The sequence below is a fragment of the Delphinapterus leucas genome, chromosome 1 (assembly GCF_059928025.1).
Source record: "Delphinapterus leucas isolate spDelLeu-1000000601 "Yukka" chromosome 1, BTC_Dleu_Yukka2, whole genome shotgun sequence".
NCBI classification, from domain to species: Eukaryota; Metazoa; Chordata; class Mammalia; order Artiodactyla; family Monodontidae; genus Delphinapterus; species Delphinapterus leucas.
The window spans coordinates 77,788,662-77,814,095 of NC_143129.1; the positions used below are offsets into that span (position 1 = coordinate 77,788,662).

The 25,434-nt window shown below is 44.7% G+C and overlaps 2 protein-coding genes across 9 annotated transcripts in view; one reads left to right on the forward strand and one right to left on the reverse strand.

Annotated features, from left to right (window-relative positions):
• Nucleotides 1-1,229: 1,229 nt before the first annotated feature.
• Nucleotides 1,230-22,225, reverse strand: SYT11 (synaptotagmin 11). 2 transcript variants are annotated; one of them, XM_022559427.3, is made up of 4 exons: nucleotides 21,903-22,225; nucleotides 14,929-15,746; nucleotides 6,305-6,425; nucleotides 1,230-4,786 (listed from the first exon to the last, which is right to left on the reverse strand). In XM_022559427.3, the coding sequence occupies exons 1-4, from the start codon at nucleotides 21,934-21,936 to the stop codon at nucleotides 4,476-4,478; spliced, it is 1,284 nt and encodes a 427-aa protein (XP_022415135.1). In that variant the 5' UTR covers nucleotides 21,937-22,225; the 3' UTR covers nucleotides 1,230-4,475. The 2 variants fall into 2 exon arrangements, with proteins under 2 accessions (XP_022415135.1, XP_022415134.1); XM_022559426.3 differs by having other exon boundaries at nucleotides 6,302-6,425; nucleotides 21,903-22,224.
• A 1,594-nt stretch (nucleotides 22,226-23,819) lies between these two features.
• The window catches only part of GON4L (gon-4 like), an 88,301-nt gene continuing 86,686 nt past the window's right edge, over nucleotides 23,820-25,434 (forward strand). For 3 of the 7 annotated variants that reach the window (XM_089913964.1, XM_022559784.2, XM_022559785.2), the window contains exon 1: nucleotides 23,820-23,898. The gene's annotated coding sequence lies outside the window, so the exon portion shown is untranslated. The other 4 variants (XM_022559782.2, XM_089913957.1, XM_022559781.3 and 1 more) reach the window with 3 other exon arrangements.

A 25,434-nucleotide genomic window follows, 5' to 3' on the forward strand; every position in this document is an offset into this window, starting at 1 on the left:
TTCTTCATTCATTGCCCACCCTGCATCAACTCTTTCTTCCAAAGGAAATGTTTTACTCAAGAATCCACCCATCTCCCATACTCAGTTCCAGGACAGTCCTAAATGGCCTAAAGATAATCCCATCCTCCTTGCCTGTGATTGGCTCAGAAATGACCATGTGACACATTTTGGACCAGCAAGATAAGAGGAAAGAATAGCTAGAGGCTTCTGGGAATGATTGACCTTATCTTTCTAGGAGAGGTCCTTTCCCCTCCACCCCAGGGGGGTGCTTCTATAAATATAATGGTTAAGCTAGCGTTGAATGTCAGAATGGCCCACAGAAAGAACCTGGGCCCCTCATAGTATTAGTGACCTTTTGCTGAGTCAACTCTGAAGCCTAACCTGCCTCTGGACTTCCAGTTAGGTGAACCGATCCATATTCTTAATGTTTAAGCCAATTTGAATTGGGTTTCCTGTTAATTATAGCCAGAAACATCTTGAGTGCCAAGATACTCTTACCATCATTGTTATTATATTATCATGTTAGAAAAAAGTAATATGCAAAATTATACACATACTAGGATTGGAATCATACAGTAGTTCAAAGAGATTGGAAGGAGATATGCCCAAATTAATACTGTTTGCCTGTAGGTGGACTTTTTCCAGTTCCTATGAATTGTACTTTATTTTATGTGTTTTCTACAATGATCCTGAGTAACGTATCAGGGGAATAAATGTACAGGAACTAAGACTAGAAGACAAAATGGTTGTTAAGGTTTTGGAATCTTGATTTTTTTTTTTCCTCTCCTCTGTTTTGTAGTGTTCTTATATGCTTCAGATGTTAGTTTTGCAGTTTAAAAATGTTTTATAGTTCCTTAGCTGAAACTTTAAAAAGTTTTAAACCTTTTCTCTTGCTTCCTTTCTCTCTACTACTTGCGTGTACACACAGCGTTCCTTTTCTTTCAGGGCATTTCTCAGTTTGTGATTAAATGTTTATAAGTGTGACTAATTGATTAATGCTTGTCTTCTTCTAAGATCCTTAAATGCAGGACTCTTGCTCATCGATGTCTTGTATCCCCAGTACCTGGCATATGATAGAGACTCGATTAAAAAATATTTCCTGACTAATGAATAAATAAGAGAACAGAATCAGCCAGTCTCAGCATTGCTCTTGGAAATATTTCCAATGGAAAGGGGCAGACTGATTCTCAGCACTAAAAGCCATCCTCTCTCTCTCTGGTGGTTATGATCTTAAATATTACATTTTAAGAGGAAAACAGAAGGACTAGAAAAAGGACTGTCAGTCTGGAGCCTGGAATCTGCATGTTTTAACAAGTGTCCCAGATGATTCTGAATCAGGTGGTCTAAGGCCACACTTTGGAGAACATGCCCTAGTATATCCTATTGGAGTCTGAATCTTCACATCATTCATAGTCATCCAGCTTCCAGGAAAATCATGCTGATGTCACCGGGCCTATTTAACGTGAATCAGTCTTTATTCTGCACTTGTGTGGTGCATTAACAAATTCAACATACAAGATAGCATTACATATTGTAGGTTAGCGTTACAGCATTATGCAGTTTCACACAATTCATGTTAGCGTTTTCGTTTTTTTCCTTTTTTTTTTTTTTTTTTAATTTGACACGTTTATTTTATTTTTGAGTTTCATTTTTACAAGAGAAGACACAAGGTAAAGAAAGACGACCACATCAGAGAAGGAGCATGGTGAGGGCAATGTCACTATCGTGGCCATAATAAAAGCCTTCCAAGAAAAAGGACTTGCATTATTCCCTCTCCTGAGCAAGCCGCCCCTGTCCCATGAGCCAGTTCTATCTGTTTTCACATCCAGAGCACCGCTCATAAACACGTACATCTTGGCTGTGCTCCACTGAGAAGAACTGAAGGAAGGACTAACTCATAAAAGGGACTTTTGTTATTAAGAAAAAGTCTTGTCTTCCCAAAGGAATCAAGATATCAGCAGAGAAGGACTGACTCTTGGAAAATCAGAAGTGACCATTCCCTAACCTATTCCTGACCATGAGTGCCTTGTGCAAAAGCTAGAATGTGACTCTCTTGTCTTTTAACTGACTCTTAGGAGTAGGCATTCCTCCTCCACCCTTATCCGTTAGCTCTGGGAGGAACAAATGTGAAAGCCAAAGCCAGCTAAGAAACTTTGGGACAGCAAAGTCAAGGGCACGATGGATCAGGCCTGAGGTAGGAGGGAGGAACCCTGTACTGTCCGCCTCTTTGCCATTTTTCTGAGAAAGACACCGAGGCAGCTCCTAGGCTACAGAACTACTGGTTCCTTCCCTGCCACCTCACCACCCACTGCTCAGTAGACCCAAAGAATGCAAGGAATAAAGCTACAAGGAGGTGGGGAAGAGAGGAGTTGGGTGAGGCTGCTTTCCCAGACTTATGTCAGGAGGAGCTACAGAGGCACACACAGCAGGGCAAAGGCCAGACTATCTCCACCTGTTGCTTTGCATTGTTTCTGGGAAGGAAACAAAAGCGGGTTGCTCAGCGATTTCTGATCTTTAGACATTAAGGCGATGAAGAGGAACCATTTAAAATTTTTCCTAATGGGGCTTCAGAGTGCTCCTGTCAGATTTACATGAAACTATCTCAAAATGCATTTTTAGAAAACAAAAATTATTTTCTTCTACGTATGATACAGTATTTACATTCCATGGAGTGTTGGATAGAGACTGGTGGTGTGAACCCAACTGATGATGAGATTGTGAGTCAGATTATGGGGGATGTGGGATGACAGGGACAAGAACAGAGAGTGGGCTTTGTGCCTGCTCAGAACTGCTGCTCTGCATTGTCAAGAATCCAGGTTAAAAAAAAAAAAAAAAGAATGGGGGGGTGGGCGGGGAACAGATTGGTTTTAAATCCACAGAGTTAAGGGAATGTCAGAGGCAACATCACCACTCTCCACGGAGACTCAGCCCTTCAACTCCCTTCTCAGAAGCAAGTCAGTGATGTTCTTGTATGAATGTGGAATTTCAATCTTGGCACATCCTTCAGGCCTTGGTTCAAGCTGCTGCTTATTTGAGTTCCTTTTCAGGCTGGCAAAAATATCTACTGCCTATCCAGGCTTACTTATTGTCAGTGAAGTCTCTGCCATCTGAAAAGTCTCAACTCTAAGAGACATGGCTGGTCTAGGAATAGGATGTGACTTCTAATCCCAGCAAGATGCTGAATCTCTCTCAACCTCTGTTGTCCGCCGGAGGATTGAACTCTGTGGTTACCCATACCTTCATATTATCTTGAGATTCAGAAGTCCTAAGAACTAAGCACTTTGTTTTCAGGGAAAGGATGTTCTGAAAAAGTCCAAGTTATCTTTATTACTAATTTAGTCACAGGTACTCATTTAGTTATTTTTAAGAGCCATGATTGAAAAATTTAAAGAGAAAGAATAATTTCTGAAGTCCCTTTTCCTTATAAAGCAAAACTAACCTCATCTAAGCTACTTGAGAAGACTTTAAAGCTTCTCAGTTTTCAGCATTTCTGGAAAAACAAAGGCCAGTTTAATCCTTCAAAACGCTGATGATTTCTAAACCATCAACCAACGAATGGCTGTCCTTCCAGACACAGTTACAAAGGGAGATGGCAGTCATCTCATTTTCCTTTCCTTGTCTTCATACCTACATTTGGGATCAGCTGGATGTATTCATTGGTACTATCCTGTAGCTGAATCTGAAGTCGCCAAAGCGCTTTTTAGACAAGTCATCTAGTTTTGTAAACCCAAATTCTACCTAAAAGTCTGATGTCTTCATGTACTTGATCACAAATTAATCAAGGACTGCCTTTTACCCATTCATAGCAGGAGAGCTAATAACAAACATACCTCATTTCGCAAGTACTCTTTCTCCTGCAAACCCTGCCTTATCCGTTCCACGTTTGTTTCTTGGCTTACTACAGACCTCTGGACCTTGCGCTCAGTCAAAGAGCAGAAATGTAAGAGGTAACAGGGAGAAAAGATGGGGATGATAAAAACATGAGGTTTTACAAGAACAAAAGATTCTTCCACAGAGGTGGGGAGTGAAAATAACTCTCTAGAGAAGCCCAGTAAAAAGAGACCAATTTCAGGTAGTCAGCAGATACAATTCGGCACAAAACACAATTTTCATGGATTAAAATCTGTACCTTGATGTTGGCAGTTAGGCTAATTTCTTCAGTTTGTATTAGACATGCAAGTATAAGGTTACATTTTTATATATAGACTTGTAGAGGTCTTTCCCTCTCTTTTTTTCCCCCCATAGAAAAAGAAAAAAAAGGGATTTCCTAGTGCCTTGCAAAGGAGAAAAATCATCATCGCTAAGAACTGATCTGCAGCTGTGGTCATGTGGGGTGTTCTTTGTGGGGTTTGTTTTGTAAGAAATTTTCTTCTACAGCTAAAATGAGGTTTTGAGTCCGCTTCTCTCTGTTTATCTCTCTCCCCACCACGTCCCTGCCCAGCCTGGCCCTGGGGTTAGAGGCAAGGAGAAGAGGATTAGTACTCGCTCAGACTGTGCCACTTGGCCACGGGCTTGCGGGGGCTCTCGCAGACCTCTCTCCAGTGTTCAGCACCGCTGACTGTGACACTGTGCGCCCCCAGGATCAGCCTCCCCACCACCTCGTTCTTGGTGGTGCGATCGAAGTCGATGACGAGGAACTCGATGCTGATGTCGGGCAGGAGGTCAGTGGGGATGTCGTAGATGAAAGACTCGTTGAAGACTGGGTTCAAAGTGCACTTCTTCACATGGGTTTTCTTCTTGGCAATGCGCTTTCTGCCGTAGTAGACGTTCACCTTGACATAAGGATCTGGGGCCCCCAAAGAGATCAGAAAAAGGGAGACAGGCCTATGACACAGTCCTCTCCTATACAATGGTGGCTTCCAGTTGGGGAGGAGGGGCTTCTGCTGTTCATCTCCTTGGTGTCCCATCCCTCACCCCGTGTGGTCTTTAGTGATTGCACACTAAATGTACACTGACCGTGTACATGTCTGCCCACCTGGACAAGGGGCCAAGGAAACCAGGCAGGCACGGAACAGAACAGCCACCTCGAGTCAGGGCCAAAGAAACCCCACGACACCAAGAAGCATTTTAAAGGGCACAGGGACTAACAAAGCCTGCAGGCTTGTTGCCGAGTCTCACCTGGAGCGAGGGCACAGCACCCAGCATGCATGCATAGCACTGAGGATACCTCGCCAAATGTAGAGACCCCATTTGCTTAACCAAAGCACCTTCCCAGCTACATTCATCAGGAAGAGAATGTAGACAGAGAGAAGAATGGGTGGACAATGAGAGGTGCCAGGGGTCCTGAAAGGTGGAGGGGGGTGTCTGCGTCACAGGCAAGGGGCAGTGGTGGGTGGGGCGCGGACAGATAGAAATAGGTTGAAGTACAAACACATGAAAAAATGCTCAACATCACAAATTATCAGAGAAATGCAAATCAAAACTACAATGAGATATTACCTCACACCGGTCAGAATGGCCATCATCAGGAAATCTACAAACAATAAACGCTGGAAAGGGTGTGGAGAAAAGCGAACCCTCTTGCACTGTTGGTAGGAATGTGAATTGATGCAGCCACTATGGAGGACAGTATGGAGGTTCCTTGGAAAACTAAAAATAGAGCTACCATGTGACCCAGCGGTCCCACTACTGGGCACATACCCTGAGAGAACCATAATTCAAAAAGAGTCATGTACCACAATGTTCATTGCAGCACTATTTACAATAGCCAGGACATGGAAACAGCCTAAATGTCCATCAACAGAGGAATGGATGAAGAGGATGTGGTACGTATATACAATGGAATGTTAGCCATAAAAAGGAATGAAATTGGGTCATCTGTAGAGACGTGGATGGACCTAGAGACTGTCATGCAGAGTGGGGTGGGTCAGAAAGAGAAAAACAAATATTGTATATTAATGCATATATGTGGAATCTGAAAAAATTGGTATAGACACATCTAGGTCTTATTTGCAAAGCAGAAATAGAGACAAAGACATAGAGAACAGATGTATGGATACCAAGAGGGGAAGGGAGGGGGATGAATTGGGAGACTGGGATTGACATATATACACTATTGATACTATGTATAAAGTAGATAGTTAAGGGGGGCCTGCTGTATAGCACAGGGAACTCTACTCAGTGCTCTGTGGTGACCTAAACGGGAAGGAAATCCAAAAAAAGAGGGGATACATGTATACGTATAGCTGATTCACTTTGCTGTGTAGTAGAAACTAACACAACATTGTAAAGCAAATATACTCCAATTAAAACAAATGTAAAAAAAAAGAGAAAAAAGAAATAGGTTGAAGTGAATAGCTGCTACCTGAGAGACCGGTGATATCCATCTTCGGCAAGTGTCTGGCTTTGAGGACCACCACTGTCATTCTTTGTGCCACAGGCTGATATGACAGAGACACCTGGAGTTCCCCTCTGCTAATGCACTTCTGGGGAGAAGGAAGAGCAGGTGAGAATCCCGGCAGAGGGAGCAGGCCACAGCACAGAAAGCATGCGGAGGCAAAAGGAAATGTTCTCATCATAATTCTGATACTAAATAAAATCATTTGCAGGGAGAGACAGCAGAGCCTAGTATTTAGGAGCGCAGACTCTGAAGCCAGACAGGCCTGGATTCAAATCCTGACTCTACTTCTCATCTGTCTGACCTGGGACAAGCTGCTTCCACTTCCTCATCTGTAAAATGGCGATAGAAATCGTCCCAACTTCCCAGGGTTAGTAAGAGGATTCGATAATTTAGAATTTGTAAAACACCACAGTGCCTGGCACACAGTGTGTACCAGAGATGTGCATTCTCTCCTATTCTCTCATTCAGTTCTTTTTAAAAAAAAATTTTTTTTCATACCAGGAGCATATGGAAATGTCTCTCGTAGGGTACTGAATGTGACTGAACTTTAAACTTAGCCGTTAGCTTTTGAAATTGAAGTGCAAAAGAAAATAGACTTTAAAAAAGATGTTCATGGTATTCTCTGCTAGATTGAAGCCCCACATCTTTTCCTTACCCCTAACAAATTTATTTATTTATTTTAATTTTTGGCTGTGTTGGGTCTTTGCTGCTGTGCATGGGCTTTCTCTAGTTGCAGCGAGCGGGGGCTACTCTTCATTACGGTGCGCGGGCTTCTCATTGCGGTGGCTTCTCTTGTTGTGGAGCACGGGCTCTAGGCGCGCAGGCTTCAGTAGTTGTGGCACACGGGCTCAGTAGTTGTGGCACGTGGGCTCTAGAGCGCAGGCTCAGTAGTTGTGGCGCACGGGCTTAGTTGCTCCATGGCATGTGGGATCTTCCTGGACCAGGGATAGAACCCATGTCCCCTGCATTGGCAGGCGGATTCTTAACCACTGCACCTCCATGGAAGTCCCTCATTCGGTTCTTGCCATAAAAAAAGTTTTGAAGACTGTATAGTGGGAGACAGGAAACTTAAGTTTGAGTAACTTGGCCAATTACTCACCAGCTGGCCCTGGGCAAGTCCCTGAACTTTCTGAAGCCTGTGCCTCCATTTCACAAGGTGAATATCCACACCTGCTCCGCCTGCCCCAGTGTATGACCTTCAGAGTGTCTTCTCCAGCCACCTCGGATGCCTATAACTTTGTTTCCCCACTTTGAAATTTTATGCTAGGCTCTATTTTGAGCTTGAAAAAAAAAAAAACCTCCAGTCCTCCAAGAACATTTTAAATAATATTTGGAGGACTTCCCTGGTGGCACAGTGGTTAAGAATCTGCCCGCCAATGCAGGGGATACGGGTTCGATCCCTGGTCCGGGAAGATCCCACATGCCACGGAGCAATTAAGCCCGTGTGCCACAACTACTGAGCCTGTGCTCTAGAGCCCGTGAGCCATAACTACTGAGCCCACGTGCCACAACTATTGAAGCTCACGCGCCTAGAGCCCGTGCTCTGCCACAAGAGAAGCCACCGCAATGAGAAGCCTGCGCACTGCAATGAAGAGTAGCCCCCCTCGCTGCAACTAGAGAAAGCCCGCGCGCAGCAATGAAGACCCAACACAGCCAAAAACAAATAAATTTATATATATATTAAAAAAAAACATTTGGATACTAATTACATGCCAGGTGCTGGGGATTCAGAACTGATAGGACTCGGTTCTTGCTCCCAAGGAGCTTATCACGCACTAGAAGAGACAGAGGTGTAAACAAACATGTTTACTTGTCAGAAAAGTGAGAAGCCTGGAAATTCCCTGGCGGTCCAGTGGGTAGGTCTGCACTCTCACTGCTGAGGGCCTGGGTTCAATCCCTGGTCATGGAACTAACATCCTACAGGTCACGTGGCGCAGCCAAAAAAAAAAATCCTCAGTGCTGTTGAGAGATTCAGGTGGAGGCTTTGCCAGCTGACGTCTGGGCTGAGTTGATGGTGGGTGAGTAAGAGACACAGGCAACGGGCAGAGAGAAGATCCCGTGGGGCAGGGCGGCAGAATGGCCAGTACAAAGTCTTTGGGTGCTGAAAAGGTAGGCTGTGTTCAGAGAATGCTGAGAGGAGAGAGTGTGCCTGATGTTGGGGTGCTGGCAGGAGTGACGGGCCAGGAACCCAGAGAGGTGGCTCAGGCGAAGGTGAAGGGCAATGGGGGTGAGCTAACCAAACAGCAGAGCCAGCCGCAGCACCCAGGCAAGAGGAGGTCTGTAGGCATAGGTGCGACAGTTATTGTTGTTGTTAGTATATTAATAATAATACGAGTGAAAGCTAGAGAAGGAACTAAAGTAGAGAAAGACCAAAGTCAGAAAGCTCAGTTAAGAGGCTGCTGCAACAGGCTAGGGAAGAAATGATGACGCCTGGAACCAGGGCTGTGGCAGAGGAGATGGACCTGGGGTAGGATATGTCTCAGGAAGAATTGTCAGGATTTTCTGGGTTGGGACAGCTAATTGGATGAAAATATAGGGGAGAGGGAAGAGATGGAGGGCTATTTCTTGTGTTTCTAGCTTAGGAAGTAGGGATGAGGCTGGGATAAAGAAAACAAAAGGAGGTGGGATAGGAGGACTTTAGGACATAATAAGTTAAATTTGAGAGAAAAAAAAAAATTTCGAGACCAAATCATTCCTCCACTATCAACTCCTATTCCTTGTATTCTTCATAGCCCCAAAGGAATGTCACCTACTTGGGGAATTCTTAGATTGAACAAAAATAGACCAAACTGACCACCAGCCTTACATACGCCACATACCCACCAAAATGACTTGCTGTGCACTCACTAAGTGCCGGGCACTCTGCTAGCAGCTAGGGCTGAAATGATGCACAAAGAAGACCCCTCCCCTCCAGAAGCTCATGGGCTAGTGCACTGCCTGCTCAGGTGTGTCTGGTGCAGTAAAGAACAACAGCAGTAAATAATTTAATTAGCTCATCAGTGAAAAACAAGTGAAAAACCCTAATAGTTGATGCTCTGATTATAAGTCTTAAGTCACCTCGAGGAATGAACTGTGATAATATTTCCATTTGGCTTAAAAAAGTTCTTGAGGCTATATTTCATACGAGGAGCATATGGAAATGTCTCTCGTAGGGTACTGAATGTGACTGAATGTTAAACTTAGCCATTAGCTTTTGAAATTGAAGTACAAAAGAAAATAGACTTTAAAAAAGATGTCCATGGTATTCTCTGCTAGATTGAAGCCCCACATCTTTTCCTTACCCCTAACATAGAGCCGGCTCTTGACTATATCCACGGGAAGTACCCTCAGCCAGTGTAAAATCACAGGCTGGTTGCCCTTGCCAGCCAGTATACTTCTGGGCTGCTTCCTTTTGACGAGTCAGAACGCAGTCAGAGAAGGTAAACTCATTTTTACTATCAGCCACGTCCAAATGGCATCAGGAAAGTAATCCCTCACGAAAAAGAAAATTAAATGCCTTCTAAAACATTCACAACTGGCCTGTCCAATACAGTAGGCGCTAGCTACATGTGTCTATTTAAATTTTAATTCATTAAAATGAAATAAAATTAAAATTTTAGTTTCTCAATCACGCTGGCCATATTTCAAGTGCTCAGTATCCACATGTGGCCAGTGGCTACCATACTGGACAGTGCAGATGTAGAACATCTCCACCATCATAGCATCCAGTACATAGTGCTGATATAGAAAGAACTTCTGGATTATTTGGGCCACTGCTCCCCTCCATTTCCATGAATAATGAAATGTTAACTAGTTTTGATATCTATCTCTGGGACCATCCTTGAATATTGGTATCTAAATGTTAAATATGCAATCTTGGGGACTTCCCTGGTGGTCCAGTGGGTAGGACTCTGTGCTCCCAATGCAGGGGGACTACACCCCACATACATGCCACAACTAAGAGCCTGCATGCTGCACCTAAAAGATCCTGCGTGCCCCAGCTAAGACCCTGTGCAGCTAAACTACATAAATATTAAAAAAAAAAGAAAGTTTAAAAAAAAAGTTTTATTTGTAAAAATAACATTGAGTACAAGATTATACTTAGGTTTTCTGGTTATTTATTTAAAACTCTGTTTCAAAAAAAAAAAAAACTGTTTCCTAAATCATCCATTGTAGCAAAATCATCCTAATTTAAATCCCGTGCCCCTTCCTTAGTTCACTGGGAAGGTGGACAACTTCTGGTTACCTTCACAATAATTTCCTCCCCTAAAATCACTCCTCAGACAACTGTTCTCCATCTGATCCCCCCCACCCTTCATCTTTGGCCATTTTACATGGGCAGAACGCCCATCCCCATTCAGCTGCCCCTTTGTGATGCCCAAGTCTGCAGCCACAACACCACCTGAATGCCATTCCATTCTGCATTGAAGGCCTGGAGTTTCAAGTCTCCCCCTCCCCCCTCCCCTTCTCTTTCCACCCAATTGCCATTCCAAGCCGCATTGTCAATGACTCTTTGTCAAGGGCTCTTTGTCAAGGGCTGGGAGCGAACTCTGTTTCCCAGCCCCTTGGCCTAGTGAGGTAAAGACCCTGTTGGGGGGCAGGCAAGCAGAAGGACAAGGGGGAGAAAGGGTTTTATCCATGCCTGACAGAGCTGGGAGGCTTTGCTCTCAGAGAGCGGGATCCTTTCTCACTCCGTGGAAAAGAGGAACAAGAGCTAAAGAAGACGTTCAGCTGAAGGAAATACTTAGGCCAGGGATAAGTCTATTTCTTATTATTAGCAGGGCCCCGCCCACAGTGATTTTCTAGCTACAGCATCTTTGCAAAGAGGAGGACTCATGCGTCCTCAATAAACCTTCATTGGGGCTAGAAGTTCTCAGGGCTACCTCCACATAAATCACAGTCATGAGAAAACAAAAGAAACAAAAACCTCAACATTCAATCACATCCCTCCTTGTCTTCTCCCCAATACACAAATATAGCATCTTTCTTTTTTGTGTGTGTGGTTTTATTTATTTACTTATTTTACATAGCAATTTTCTTTATTGCTCCTGGATAACTGACATTCCTTTTTCTTTCTCTCTTTTCAGTCCCTTTTGACTAGACTGGATGAACTCCAAGGTCTCTTCTAAATCTGAGATTCTAAGAATCCTATCATTCCCATGACCATTGTCCCAGGTCATGAACACCAATCTGGTAGTAGAAAGACAGGAAATGGTTTGGGAAACAGTGACCTGAAGAAATTAGGAGTCTAACAACTCTCTATTATCCACCTTGTAAATCACTTCTTTCCCACTGTCTCTTCTTTAACCCCAGCCCTCGCTGAACCACCTCCCTTCTCCTTGTGGGGGATGTATTATGGGAATGTAAATTCACTTTTATTTCTATCTGAATAAAATACTGGGAAAAAAAAAAAAAGCTGCCACTAAAAAAAAAATCCAGTTCCGAAGTCCAACTCAGAGAGTTTTGGGCATTACAGAGTTTATACTGTGAACTTTTTTCATTAATAATTGAGTGTTAATTTTTAATGCTTCTTATATCTTTCTGTATATTCCTAAGAGCTGAGTACTCTCACAGAGTCAATCCATTAGCCTTCGTGATCCAGCCTAGAGGGAGACTGAGGCCGAGTAGGTAACTGCTTGCCTAGAATTAGTCAGTGAAATGGACAGAATCAGAAATCATGACCAGTCCAGGGCTTCTTCAACTGGACTGCAGTGGACTGTAATAACGGAAAGGACAAGAGCTGAATTTTCTGCTAAAGGTCAGGAAATGCAGTTAGGGGTGGGTGGTTGTCTAGAGAAATGCAGTTCTCACCAGTCTCCGCCCAGGAACATTTGGCTCCATTATTATAAGGGGGTACCTTACCCAGACCAGAAAGAGCTCTTTACAGACAGTGTGGAATAGTCCAAAGCAGCTCTAACTGATGAGCCATATGGGGAGATCCAGAAAGGGCAGGTTCTTGGCTACAGTAGGGAGGGTTTAGGGTGGACATTTGGAGGCTGTACTGCTAGGGAATCAGGGGGACGAGTGACTAGAGAGATGACAGCCACGACCCAGGATGGAACACAGCTCTGCCCACTGGCACTGGTTGGGGAAAACAGGCTTAGGACACCTGGGAGGCTGCAAGGTTCTGGGGTGGTGCTGCAGGGGGTCTGGGTGTCCTGTCTGGAGCCTCTTCCAGGGGATTGGCTCAGGATTGGCTCAGGGTGTTGCTCAGGATCCCAGCCCCGGCTTATCCCTCCTGAAGGGTGTTAATAAAGTGGAAAGAAGCTTGGCTCTCCCCAAGAGCCCCTGGCAGTTTAGCAAATGCCATTGTCTGTGCTCCCTGCCCAGTGTCCTGGATTTGAGGCTGTTTTGTTCCCAGCCCAAATCAGTCCCTTTCCTTGCCGGTGTCTTCCCAGCTGCAGCTTGGTACAGAGCCATCCTCCACAGTCAGCCGTGGGCTGCGACTGCATGAGCTGTCTGAAGGAGTCCAGCTAGTTGGTGGATTTACCAGGCTGGTGCTCCAGCGAAGGCTGTGCTGGGAAAGAACCACTCTGCAAGGAGAGCTAGATGAAGGCAGGAAGTAGAGCACTGGAGCTGCTGTAAAGGGGAGTCAGGAATCAGGGGAGCGGGTTGGCAGAATCTGGAGGAAAAGAAATGGAAGGAGAGGGGAAGGGATGCAGGGAGATGAGACAGGCCACTACTGCAGCTTCTGTCCAGGCCTTCTGACTCCAACCTCAGAGGATATAAGAACTCTTGCTGTCTTGGACTCGGGGATGTCTCATTGTATCCTGGCAACAGACCAGTGTTTATGCCCTGACCAAATGCCTCTAATGGTCTTTGAAATGTTTGGACTCCCCCGGCCCCTGTGAGGTAGAGCTGAGTGGACCACGTGGCAACAGTGGTTCTCTGGGCAATGGCATGGCTGGGCTGGCTGCAGTGGGACAGGCGCCTACACAGCAGAGGGGGTAAGAACACACGTTCAGAGGGAGCCACTTCCTGCCTCCCCTCCCCTCCCCAGCCTGGCACTGCACAGTGCCCTTCAGCAGTGGCCAAACCTTGTTTCTGGGAGCTCACTGCACACTCAGCCCTGCTGGCCTGGAAGCCTCCTTCCAGTCCTGAGCCTCCTGCCTCCCCACTGAGTCTGGCGTGGGATGGCAGCTGAAGAAGGCAGTAAGAGATCAGTAAGGCATCTACAGGCAGAGCTCTTTCTGGGAAAAGTGCAGTTGATTTTAGTGGCCCTGATATCCTTTCTGAACCTTCTACCCTCTTCTCCACTGATCCAGGCCTCCCTTGTCTTCCTCCTTCACTTTGTCAAAACAAAATATAAATACCTACAAATCATACATCTCTCCCAGGGATCAAACTTTATTAATAATAGAAAAAATAATAGTAATAATAATCATGGTTCCCATTTATTGAAGGTTTACTATGGGCTAGGGATTATGTAAATTCATCATCTTAATTCCTGTAAGAAACTGAGACTTAGAGAATTTAAGCAGCTTGCTCAAGGTCACTTAACGGGTAGAATTTAGATTCAAACTCAGGTCTGACTTCAAAGTCCTTGCTATTAACTCCTTATGGTAAATCCTGAAAAAGGAATGAAACTCTAAGTGTAAAATTTCAACAACTTCTTTCATAGCACCTACCATACTCACTATGTGATAATTGCCAAGATTTTTTTGTATTTCTCCTCCACTAAAGTAAAAGCTCCATAAGGGCAATGGTATGCCAGGTATATTATCTTATTGGATCCTCATAACCCATAAGGAAGGCAATATTATCAGCTCCATTTTACAGATGGGGAAATAGAAGCTTAGAAGAGTTAAGTAACTCATCCACATCACACAGTTGCAAAGTGGTGAGCTGGAAGGTGAAGCCAGGCAGTCTGAATCAAGAGCCCTCGTGCTGAACCGCAGAGCTACACTGCCTCCCAGACTGAGGAGGAAATGAACTAGTGGGGCTGGGGGTTACAGTTCTTGCATCCCTGAAATAACTCAAGAGCCAATGCTGGCCCAGTAGAGAGGAGGCAGGATGGAGGGCTCTCATCCCCCTTCTAATGCAAACAAGGAGGAGAGGAGGAACGGGGAGAGAAGTATCTGTGGCAAAGGTTTGGGCCTGGGTAAGGGGCCCAAAGGGTGGAGCAGTTAAGTTTCATTTATAAAATGGTTAAAAGTCATACAGATGATACTACTTACATCTCTATATTTGGGTTGGGAAAGGGAAGCTGAAGGGAAAATTACTGATTTCACAGTTTCTCAGCTGTGAGAAATAAGTTCACTAGAGGAAGATCACACATTTTGGATTAGAAATTAGCCCCCTTATCCCTGAAGTGATGGGTCTGTGACTGGTGAGCCAGCCTGCTCCAAGCAAGCTGGATGCAGCATCAGGATGCCAACCGCTAAATGAAATTTCAGAAGCTACCTGCCCTTCTCTCCTCGTGAAGTTGCTTCTTGGAGGAGACCTAACCTGCCAGGTTCTCTGTCTTACTTTGACCACTGCTTATCCTTGACAGCCAAGAGCTTCCTCTCTACAGCCCCTCTTTGCCATCCATCTCATCCCTCCCCTCCCACTCGTCCCCTTCTCTCCCCCAACCTACCATCCCTCCCCAACACAGTCTTCCTCCTCACCTGGATGTTCCTTTTGATGATGTCCCTGGTCAGCTGTACCTTGCCTGTGCTGGGGTCTACTCCAGCCAACGGCACCATGACCTCCCCAATGACGTCATCCCGGGAGAAGCGGTCAAAGCTGAGGACGAGGAAGTGCAGTACCAGGTCCTGAAGCTGGCTGTATGGGATGCCATAGAAGGTGAAGGTCTCGTCAAACACAGGGTCCAGGGTCTTCCGCAGCACTCTGGTCTTCACCCGATGCCGCTTGTCGGGAAGGATGGTCATTTTGATGTAGGGGTCAGAGCCCTGGGTTTGGTCATCCATCACTGGCAGCCCGTGAGCCTCCTGGATTGTCACCACCAGGGCTTTTTTGGGGAAGTTATAGTCCACTGAGAAGGTGAGGGATCCTAGCATGACATCCTCCTCTGGAGATGATGGAGAAGTGGTTTTGCTCTCCCCGGGGGTCAGGCTCGCAATGGGGCTCCTCAGTTCCTCCCCATAGTCCACTTTGATGGGTAATTGGTCTATACAAGATCCAGAGCTAGGACCCTTGTCTTGGCCCAGCAGGCCAGCCTCTGCTGCGTCCACCAACAGGTTCCCGCGTCCACCTTCCCTCGCAGGGCCATCTTTGTCTCTCCGCACTTTGATGATTTTCTTCTTGTTGCTGAGGGTCTCTGGGTATATGCTGATGCCTTTGAGCATATGAATAAACTTGTATGGTGGGTTCTTGTGCTTCTTCTCTGCCTGCTGGTGGCAGCATGTCCAGACAAAGACGGTCACCGAGACACACACCACCAGCACAGAGGCCCCGATGAGGCCAGCGACCACTGGCGACACATCTGAAGGTGGAGACCAGAGACGTGTCAAGGCAGGTGGACCTCAACCCCTGCCCAGAGCACCCCTGCTTAGTGCTTCTGGCTGGAGCCAAGCTAATCTGTAACCTAGCCTCCAAAGCAAAACTTGCTCATCTGGGCTTATGAACTTCTCCCCCCTCTTGGAGATTCCCTCACCCATCCTCTCCAACCAATCCATGGCTCTTCCTTTCCACCAAACGTGGATGAAATACTTATCTTCTCTGGAAAGCCTCCCCTGAAGTGCCCCACCTGACTGCCTGTTCTTTTCTTGGCCTTCCCTCAGCACTTATGGTTTGCTCATATTGATTTGTGTTTCACATAAAGCCGCCCTATAGGTCGGCTAAGGTGTTATAGGTCACCTTTTTACAGGAGAACCCATTCACCTCAACTGTTACACAAGGGTATGAACTGTGCCTGGTTTCAGGAGGATAGTCCACAGCATCCAGCACAGGGTTTGCAACAGTGGGCTTGTGTGGACTGACTGACTGACAGGTAGGGTAGAAGGATGTGGGGTTGATTTTGGATGGTTTTGGTAGGGTGCCCAAGGGTGATAAAAGTAGGTGGGTGGTAAGAAGTAGAAGAACTCTGCGTCTAAGTACTTGAAATATGTTCCAAATTTCAGCTCCCAGGTATTTAAAATACTTGTATTTTAAGATAAAATAATGAAATAAAATAAATAAAATAATTAAATTAAAATACTTGTGTTTTAAGATAAAATAATAAAATCTTTTAGTATGAAATACAAGTATTTTAAATAGGGAGAAATAGGGACTGTGGAAAATGTCAGACCTTGTCATCTTCTTAGTAAGGTTTTCCCTGACCACCCTATTTAAAAGTGTAAACTTTTCCACCCCTGAGACCCACACTTCCTGGCCCTGGTTAATTTTCTCTACATGTCTTGTCATGCTTCTCTCTCTCTCTCTCTCTCTCTCACACACACACACACACACACACACACACACAAACATACACAGGCACACACATATACATAAGAATATATATACACACACACATATAATTTTACTATTTATTGTCTGTCTTCACTAGAATGTAAGTTGCATAAGGACAAGGATTTTGTCTGTTTAGTTCATTTCTGTATCCTCAGCACTAAAAACACCTAACAGGTACTTAATATATATTTGTTAAGTAAACAAATAACTAAACAGAAACAGATTTTTTTCCTTCCCCTCCTCTAGTCTTGTCTTTTCCTGCACAAATCGGGCCCCTGACTTAGATAATTAGGTTTGGGGATTTCCTCCCCCTTAAGTTCACTGAAGCCAAACTGGGTTTAGGCCTTAAAGATCTAGATAAGGCCTATAGTTATCCATACTACTCATTAGGGTAAGTCTTGGGTAGGGCAAGGGAAATAAGGAAATAAATGTGATTCTAGCATATTCCAGATTCTTCCTAGAACATCCTTCTACCAAGTATATGCCTGGCTCATGGCCTCACTCACTGAAGGCCTCTGTTCCAAACTTCATCTTATCAGAGAAGCATTTCCTGACTGCTCCAAGTAAGATGATATCCCGTTTACCCTGCTTTATTTTTCTTCATAGCACTTATTACCCCTGACATATATTTGTCTGTCTTCCCTCACTAGGTAAGTGTAACAAGAATAGTGACTGTTTTGTTCACTGCTGTATTCCCAGGTCCTAGAACCATGTGGCACATAGTAAGTGTTCAAACGAATTAGTCAATTCAAAACAGCTTCCACTTTAGGAGTTTGGGATTAGCAGATACAAACTACTATATGTAAAAGAGATAAACAACAAGATTCTACTATATAGCACAGGAAACTATATTCAATATCCTGTAAGAAACCATAATAGAAAAGAATATGAAAAAGAACATTCTTTTATATACAAAATATATAATCAAATCACTATTCTGTACATCAGAAACTAACACAATATTGTAAATCAACTATACCTCAATAAAAAATAAAAAACAGCTTCCACAGATTGGAAAAACAGGATGAGGTCAATATTATTACACATAACAGGGATAAATGTAAAATTCTATTTGCCCTTCAAAACCTATTGATAGGCAATGGGAGACCTTACTTGATGAATGTGAGTAAAAATAACTTAGTAGTTTAGATGACAAAAAGCTTGGAGTATAATTAGGCTGATTCTAAGTTATATTATCAGTGCAATGTCCAGATCACAGGAGGGGTAGTATAATTTCATCTGCACTGGTCACGACACATATGGAGTATTCTATCTAGTACTGACAAGAATAAAAATTGGTATTTTTTGTGTACCTTTGTGATATCCCTGCCAGGCATCATGTTAGAGATTTTTCTCTCCGAAACAAATAACTCATTGAATAGGTACCATTAATATCCCCACTTTACAATTGAGGAAGCTGGGGACTCAGATCTACACTAGGCCACATAGTAGCAAATGGTAGTGATGGGATTTAAACCCTGGTCTATCTGACACCAGAATGTCTCTACATTACGGATAAGCAGGATAGTAGAGGGCCTGGAAACCATATCAAGGGAGGAGAAATTGAAGGAACTGGAGCTGAGGGGTCTGGGAATAATAACGTTCTTCAATTATTTAAGGCATTTTGCTGGAAGAAGGTCTGATGTGATTTTACTTTGGAGGGCAGGTCTAACATGAGCATGTACAGGCTACAGGAAGACAGATTCTGACTCAATGAAAAGAATCAAATTATTGTTAGAACTGCCTCTTAGTGGCCCAGATGGCTTCAGGAGGCAGTGAATCTCCATTTGAAAACTTTCAGAGATTGGATCACCTTAGTCAGGCATATTCTTTTTTTTTTTTTTTTGCGGTACACGGGCCTCTCACTGTTGTGGCCTCTCCCATTGCGGAGCACAGGCTCTGGACGTGCAGGTTCAGCGGCCACGGCTCATGGGCCCAGCCGCTCCGCGGCATGTGGGATCTTCCCGGACCGGGGCACGAACCCGTGTCTCCTGCATCGGCAGGCGGACTCTCAACCACTGCGCCACCAGGGAAGCCCAGGCATATTCTAAAAAAGATTTCTTTAATGAGGATTGGAATAAACGTCTCTGAAATTCTTTCTACCTCAAACATTCCAAGGTTCTATGAAAGTTGGGACCAGGTAAGAAAAGAAGTGGTTACATTTTGAAATATTAATGTAGATTAGGAGTAAAGCCATTTAACAAAGTAAACCAAGGTGACTGTGTCCATGGCCATACCGATTAATAACAGCATTTATTTTCAGAGTATCAAGTGAAATAAAAGCTGTTAGGGAGAGGTTTCACAAAATGGGAGCAGCCTTAGCTGTAAGCACCTTGAGAGTGGGCAGAAACAACACCCTGTTCATTTTCGAATCCCTGAGTCTCTTGCATCTAACAGGAGCTCAGTAAATATTTGCTTGAACAATCGATTGGGTTCAGTTGTCAATCAGAATAGGCACAATTTGAAAAAGTGGCTCTCCATTCACCCATGAGGGACTTCCTGAAAATTGCTTGCTACCGATTAGTAAAACTGAATATTGATTGTCTCTATGAGAAGAGAAAAGCAGGGAACTACCAAGACAAGTATATTTTTGAGAATGATTTGAAAGGGAGTCTAAAGGCCTGGGATGGGAGACATCTAAGTGATCCTTTTGGCTCTACCATAGATTTACTCTGTGATCTTGAGAGATCCCCACTGTTGCTTACAGTCCCTCAACTTTTATTGCTAGAAAATAGAGGTGGAGCAGGTAAAAGAGAAGAAGAAGGATTTTCATCTTTCAGGAGGATAGAGAAGGAAAAAAAGAGAAATGGATGAATCCACTTGTGAATTACCTAGGCGATCTCCTCCACCTTGTTTCCCACTTTTGTCCTACTGTCTTCTTCATTTTAGTATTTGTTAACCCCTGCCTCTCTCCCCCCACCCCCAAGACAGTGAACTAGAAAAATCAGAGATATTGTCTAGCTTTAATCAAAAGCTTGGTGGGAAAAGGAAGTTGGAACTAAAAGCTGAAGTGAGTGTTTTCAAGTAGTAGTAATTTGCAGTGACCCATGCTGCTTGCTCCTTTTGTCCTCCAAGGTCATGGATAATTGAGTGTTGGCTTGGTGAATCTCTCAAGGGCTAGGGAGTTTGAAATGAAGTGCTCTGTGAGATGTGAAAAAGTCAGAAGTGGCAGTTCTCTGTAGAGGAGATCCTCTGTATGGATTTAAAGATCTGCAAGACACATCTGGGCGTTGTCCAATTCTCTCAGTCTCTGACCAGCCCTGCTTATTGACACTTCCTTTGCTAAAATAGCTTTTCCCTGTCAAGTAGGCCAGCGTGACACGGTAAAATGAGAATGAACTTTGGCATCAACTGGAAATTGGTTTAAATCCTAGCACTACCCTAACTAGTTTGTTTTACTTTAGCCAAGTTATTTTATCTCCCTTAGCCTCAGTTTCCTCATCTAGCAAATATATATAATAATGAATACACTTGAGGATATTTGTAAGGATTAAATAAAATGTAGTATGTAAGGGCCTGATAATTTCTTTTTCCACTAACATTCCCTCTACAGCATCTAACTTTCCAAGGACTCTGGAACTGCAATTAAAAGAAAAGAATATGTTGGAAAGAAGGCATAAGAAGAAAAAGAAAGAGCAAGAAGAAAAATCATGAGGTGCTCATGTGATGACAAAAGGGACATCTATTTTGGAAATTTAGGACTCAAAGAATAAAAATGCAGAAGGTGAAGTGGAAGAAAGAAATATAATCAAGATTTAGCCTTAGGGAATCAGTGCAAACAAGTAGTAAATGGGTGTGATCTGTCGTCTGTATACTTTCTCTGACCTGATGTCTTCTTCCTGGCATTGAGGGGATAGAGCACACTGGGTTCTGTTCATTTCCATAAACCTTTTACTTGGGAGTGAGAAAAGCCATTTCCTAGTTGGATTGTGGCCCCACCCTAAACACTGGAGTCTGGATGCTCAAACCTTCTGGATTGTCTGAGGGATAGAATCTCTTAAGGGAAAAGGAGGAACCCTAGGCTGATAGCAACACTCACTGGCTTCTCCCATACAAACTGGGATAGAACTGAGGGAGAAACAAGGCAATTCTTTTTTATTTTGGGGCCAGCAAAGCATAGCACAGGAAGTTTGCTACCCTAGCACATTTTGGAGGAATCCCCCAGAGGAAAAACTCGCTTCTCGAGCTTTTCTTTCCCATCTGCTTCCCTATTTTCTACCCCACTCTGTTCCAGGGAGTGTAACTGATCTTGGAGCCCGTAGGGTTGGGTCGGGGACCAGCAGCTCCGAGATGACGTAATGCTTTCTCTGGTACACAAAGCGGCCTCCCCGGGCTCTGCCTTTTTCGCCCCTCCCCCCTCCGGCCTGGATCGGGCCCCCGCCAGCACCAGCGCGGGTGAGTCCCCCTTTTTGAAAAGCCAGCCTAGGGAAACAGGGAACAAAGGCCTGGGAAGAAGAGCCTAGGCGCTGCCAGGAGGCCCAGAAATAGACATCACGTCATCCCCCAGCCCAGCAGCGCCAAGCGCCATTTGGTAGCTACGGACGGATCCCATCATTACGATGCAGAATAGAAATTGCAGGGTTCACGTTTCCTCCTAGCCCCAGCATCCAGCTGACCGGCTTAAGGAGTGGCTTCCTTTTTGCTCCCCACCCCCGCACCCCTCTTTCCCCAGAGGCCGCCGCCTCCCCTGGCTGCCAGCCACACAGCCCACAGTCCCCAAGCTGCCATCTTGATGCCCCATCTCCCTTGCCACCTCCCTCCCCCGCAGGCCTGAGGAGTGGGAGGGGGAGGAAGGGGCACCGCCCTGCGTGCCCCAAGGGGGAGGGCTCGGGCTACCTCACCTCTCCTCCCCCAGAAGGTGGGGTTCACATCCTCCTCAAGCTCTCTGCTTCTCACCTCCAGCAGTGCTGACAGCGCACCATACAAGGTTTTAGCATCCTGGACCTCCCCACCCTCGGTGTGGCTCTGGCCTTCTCAGCCCCGTGCAGCCCATAGCTTAAGTTCGGGTGCCGTACACTGCCTGCTACCCACCACAGTAGGCCCGATTCTACCCACCACCACAGGCCTGATTCTAGAGGGGCTGGCACTTGAAGGCCCTGGTCTGGGCTTCACGCTTTGCCCAGCTGCTGGGCTCCCTTGGCTTTGCAACGGTTTCACCTACCCCAGGCTTAGTTTGCCAGATTCTACTTACCAAAGCTAGGTCGGATATTGGTGATCTCAGCCATGTCGTAATCAGAGGCTATTGCTATAAATGCTTTTGCAATGGTCAGACAACTCTGGGACCTCCGGTCAGTATGGAGGCCGCCGCTGCAGAACGCTAGGTCAGGAGAAGGGGAAGGTATCTGGCGGACGCCTCCTGCGACGGTCTGGTCTCTGGTTGCTAGCTGCGGTCGCCTCTTAAGATGCTCCAGGGATGCTCTGAGCTAAGGAAGCAGGTGCAGCCAGACTGGTCCTGATGCGAGGTAGGCCCCGCCTTCCTCCGAACGGCCCTCGGCAGAAGACTCCGCCTCTGTCCGAAAAGTTCCGGAAGGCAAGCCCCGCCCTTCTCCGGAAGATCTCTGGGAGGGCACCCCTCCCATCGCCAAGATTTCCAGAGAATGAGACCCCGCCTACTGATGGGCTGTGGGCCTGTAAGGCGAAAACCCCGAGGTCTAAGGACAAGAGTAGGTACTTTACCGTATGAGATCCCCTAGATCTTGTGATTCCGGTTCCCTTGGCTTAATATAGCAGCAGAATGTTCTGGCAGGATTTTGGAAAAATAAAATTCTATATTGCCTGCATTTCAGTATTAGTTGCCTTTATTGTTATGCGTTTCTGAGACCACTAAAGGTTATTATGGAAACTTTCTTAAACTTCAGAAGCTCTGATTAAAGACCAAACCTGGTGTTGGTTTCACAACTCTGAAAATTTACTGAAAATAATTTAATTGTATAAGTAAAACGGATGGATTCTGTAATGTGTAAATTGAAGCTGTTTTTAAAAAAGACTAAAAAAGAGTGCTAAAGTTAATCAGTGTTGGATATTTCTCTTCCAAAAGCTTCAAGTGCTTAGAACTGCTTAGGGAAGTGAGTGAGTGAGTGAGAGAGAGAGAGAGAGAGAGAGAGAGAGAGAGCCAGCGAGCAAACCAACAGATCTGTATATTCTGTAGTTTCAAAAGCAGGACACAAGTGAAACTCCAAGCTTCTAGAGATTTCCTTGACATTTGGAAGAGTTAGAATGATTCACGTAAGAGTCAGACTACTGGCGGTTATCTCCATGATTACATCAAGTTCATCATTTTTGGCTGTGGATACTTTCATCCTGTCGGATTCTGTTTACAGACAGAATCACGTCAAATAAATTATTTAAATGCATAAATATTTGTTGATGGTTCACCTGTAAAGTGAGAGAGTTGAATGTATTTTTTCAGCTTTGACGTTCTGTCCTTGTAGAAAAGAGGAAAGAACAGTTCCAGGAGTTACTCATTCATTCAAAACACATGTATTGAATTTATTGGACATCGACTATTCCCCAGGCACCTTCCTGGACACTGGATTAATGCATTAGAAGCTAGAGTCAGGATACCTGATTCCTTCTGATAGCTGTGTATCTTTGTGAAATCACTTACCCAGCTGAGCCAAAAGTTTGTCCTGTGTAAATTGGAAGGTATAATAATACCATTGTCCCATAGGATTTATTGTGAAGATTAAAAAAAAAATCACCTTTGATAACGTAGGTGAAAGCATTTTGTAAGCAGAGTATTATACAGATATGAATAATTACTATGGATTGAGTCCAAGACTGTCTTAGCTTTATTCAGGAAACTGCACTATTTGTAACCCAGTGATTCCTCTTTCTGGAATTTTATGAATTCTCCATTTCCTTGGTCCTGTATTCCAGGTGTCTAGAGGCGAGAAGGATTAATTGTCAACTTAAACCACTGAACCTTAACCCCCAGTTTTGTTTTGTGTAGGATAGCTCCATGGACAGAGAAAGCGAGGTATTGCCTTTAAATTTTTTTGCCAACAACGGACATACTAGCCCTTTGGCTTCTTTCTGCCCTAAAATAAGATGGCACCTGTGGTTGGCGCATGCTCCTTGATGCCCTGACTCCGCGCACCGCGACTCGGGGGCGCGCACGTCAGTCACTGACGTTGGCTGACTTCCGGTGGTACCGAAGCTGAGTTTCCGCGGGATCGGGCAGGCTGGTGAGGGTACTGGGTCGTGTACCGTGGGGCGGGAAGAGGCAGGTGGGAGCTGGACGTCCGGGCGAAGGATGTCCAGGCTAAGGCGGTCGGGTCTGAGGGCTGGTGCGGGGTGCGTGACAGAGGTAGGGGAGTGAAGGCGTGTAGCTGGGAGTGGGGACTTGGGCCAGCGCTCGGCGGCGAGGTTAAAAGCGCAGTTAGGACCCCTTTGTGAAATCTTTTCCCAGGAGGAATCCGCGCTGGGCCTGCCTCCGGATTTGCATTCATTCGCTGTCGGTCTGACTGCAGTTCCAAAGGTGGGGGGGGTTCTTTAGAGCCTGTGCTGCCTTTGAAGTGCCAGAGCTGATCCCTGCACGCTGCTGACTTTGAATAGTAGCTGCCTTTCTTTTTTTTCTTTTTTCCTCCTTTTTTGGACCTCAGTAATTTATCTGAAATATAAGACTCGCCTGAACTAATCCCACCCTCTTTCATTCTCTCTTTCCATTTCCTTATCAGCGAAATCTTCAGGTGTTTATTGAACTTTAATTATCAAGATAAGGACATTAGTTGATTTGGCATGGGTGGGGGAATCTCTCCTAGTGTCCTGGAGAAACTGAATTAAGGAGGTTTAAAACTAACCTTATAGTTGAGACTCTTAGAAAGAACTTTATTTTGCAGTCCTCTAGTCCACGCTTTCATCTAGTCCCCTGGTAGATGGGCTTTCAGGCCTTGCTTCAACATTGTCAGTGATGAAGAACTCACTGTAACAGGGGGGAGATTATTCTATTCTTGGACCTATTGTATTGAGAATAAAGTTTTTTTGGGGTAGAAAGATGCAATCAGTTTCCATATAATGCTCTTGATCCAAGATGAATAGAATAAGCACAGAATAGGAAGTTCACACACTTTCATTCATTCATTCATTCGAGGAACATTTATTGAGTATCTACAATAGGGCAGATACTGCTGAGTACTAGGCGTACTAGCTGCAAAGAGTCCTTTCCCTCAAAAAGCACATTGTTTTGGGGCAGGATGGTGGGAAGGAGACAAGAAGCAATCATACAAGTGGTAAGTATGAAAAAAGAGGTTTGCAAATAGCTGCTATGCGAACATAAGAGAAGATACCGTCCACTTTAGGTTAGTGTTGCCATTCAAGTATGATAATTGGAATTGAAGCCAAGAGTCCAGAAGTAACATAGAGAACAGTTAGGAATCTCTTTCTTGTTTTCAACACAAAATTTCTGTTAATATAGTCTAACCTTTTTAAACAACCACACTTTCTTTTGGATTGTTTCTGTTAATGGAAATACCTGTTTATGAAAGCAACAATAGCAAACATTTATTGATCTAAGAAATTACTATCTAATGATGTAGGTGCTATTTTTATTTCATTTTATAGCTGAAGAAACTGAGATTCAGTTTAAGTAACTTATGCAAGGTCACAAAGCTGGAGAGAAGCTTGACTCCGCAGTTTGCTTTCAGCATCACGTTATTTTGCCTCCCTGATGGTAATAATAATAACTAACACTAATCACCTACTATTTAATTCTTATAACAACT

Bases quoted from the DNA above. Each gene is read 5' to 3' on its own strand.
- SYT11 (XM_022559426.3), bottom strand. From the start codon at position 21,936: ATGGCTGAGATCACCAATATCCGACCTAGCTTTG. The intron at 15,747-21,902 runs GTAAGTAGAATC...CTCCACCTTCAG, and splicing joins CAATATCCGACCTAGCTTTG to ATGTGTCGCCAGTGGTCGCT. The intron at 6,426-14,928 runs GTGAGGAGGAAG...CCTTCTCCCCAG, and splicing joins TCATCAAAAGGAACATCCAG to AAGTGCATTAGCAGAGGGGA.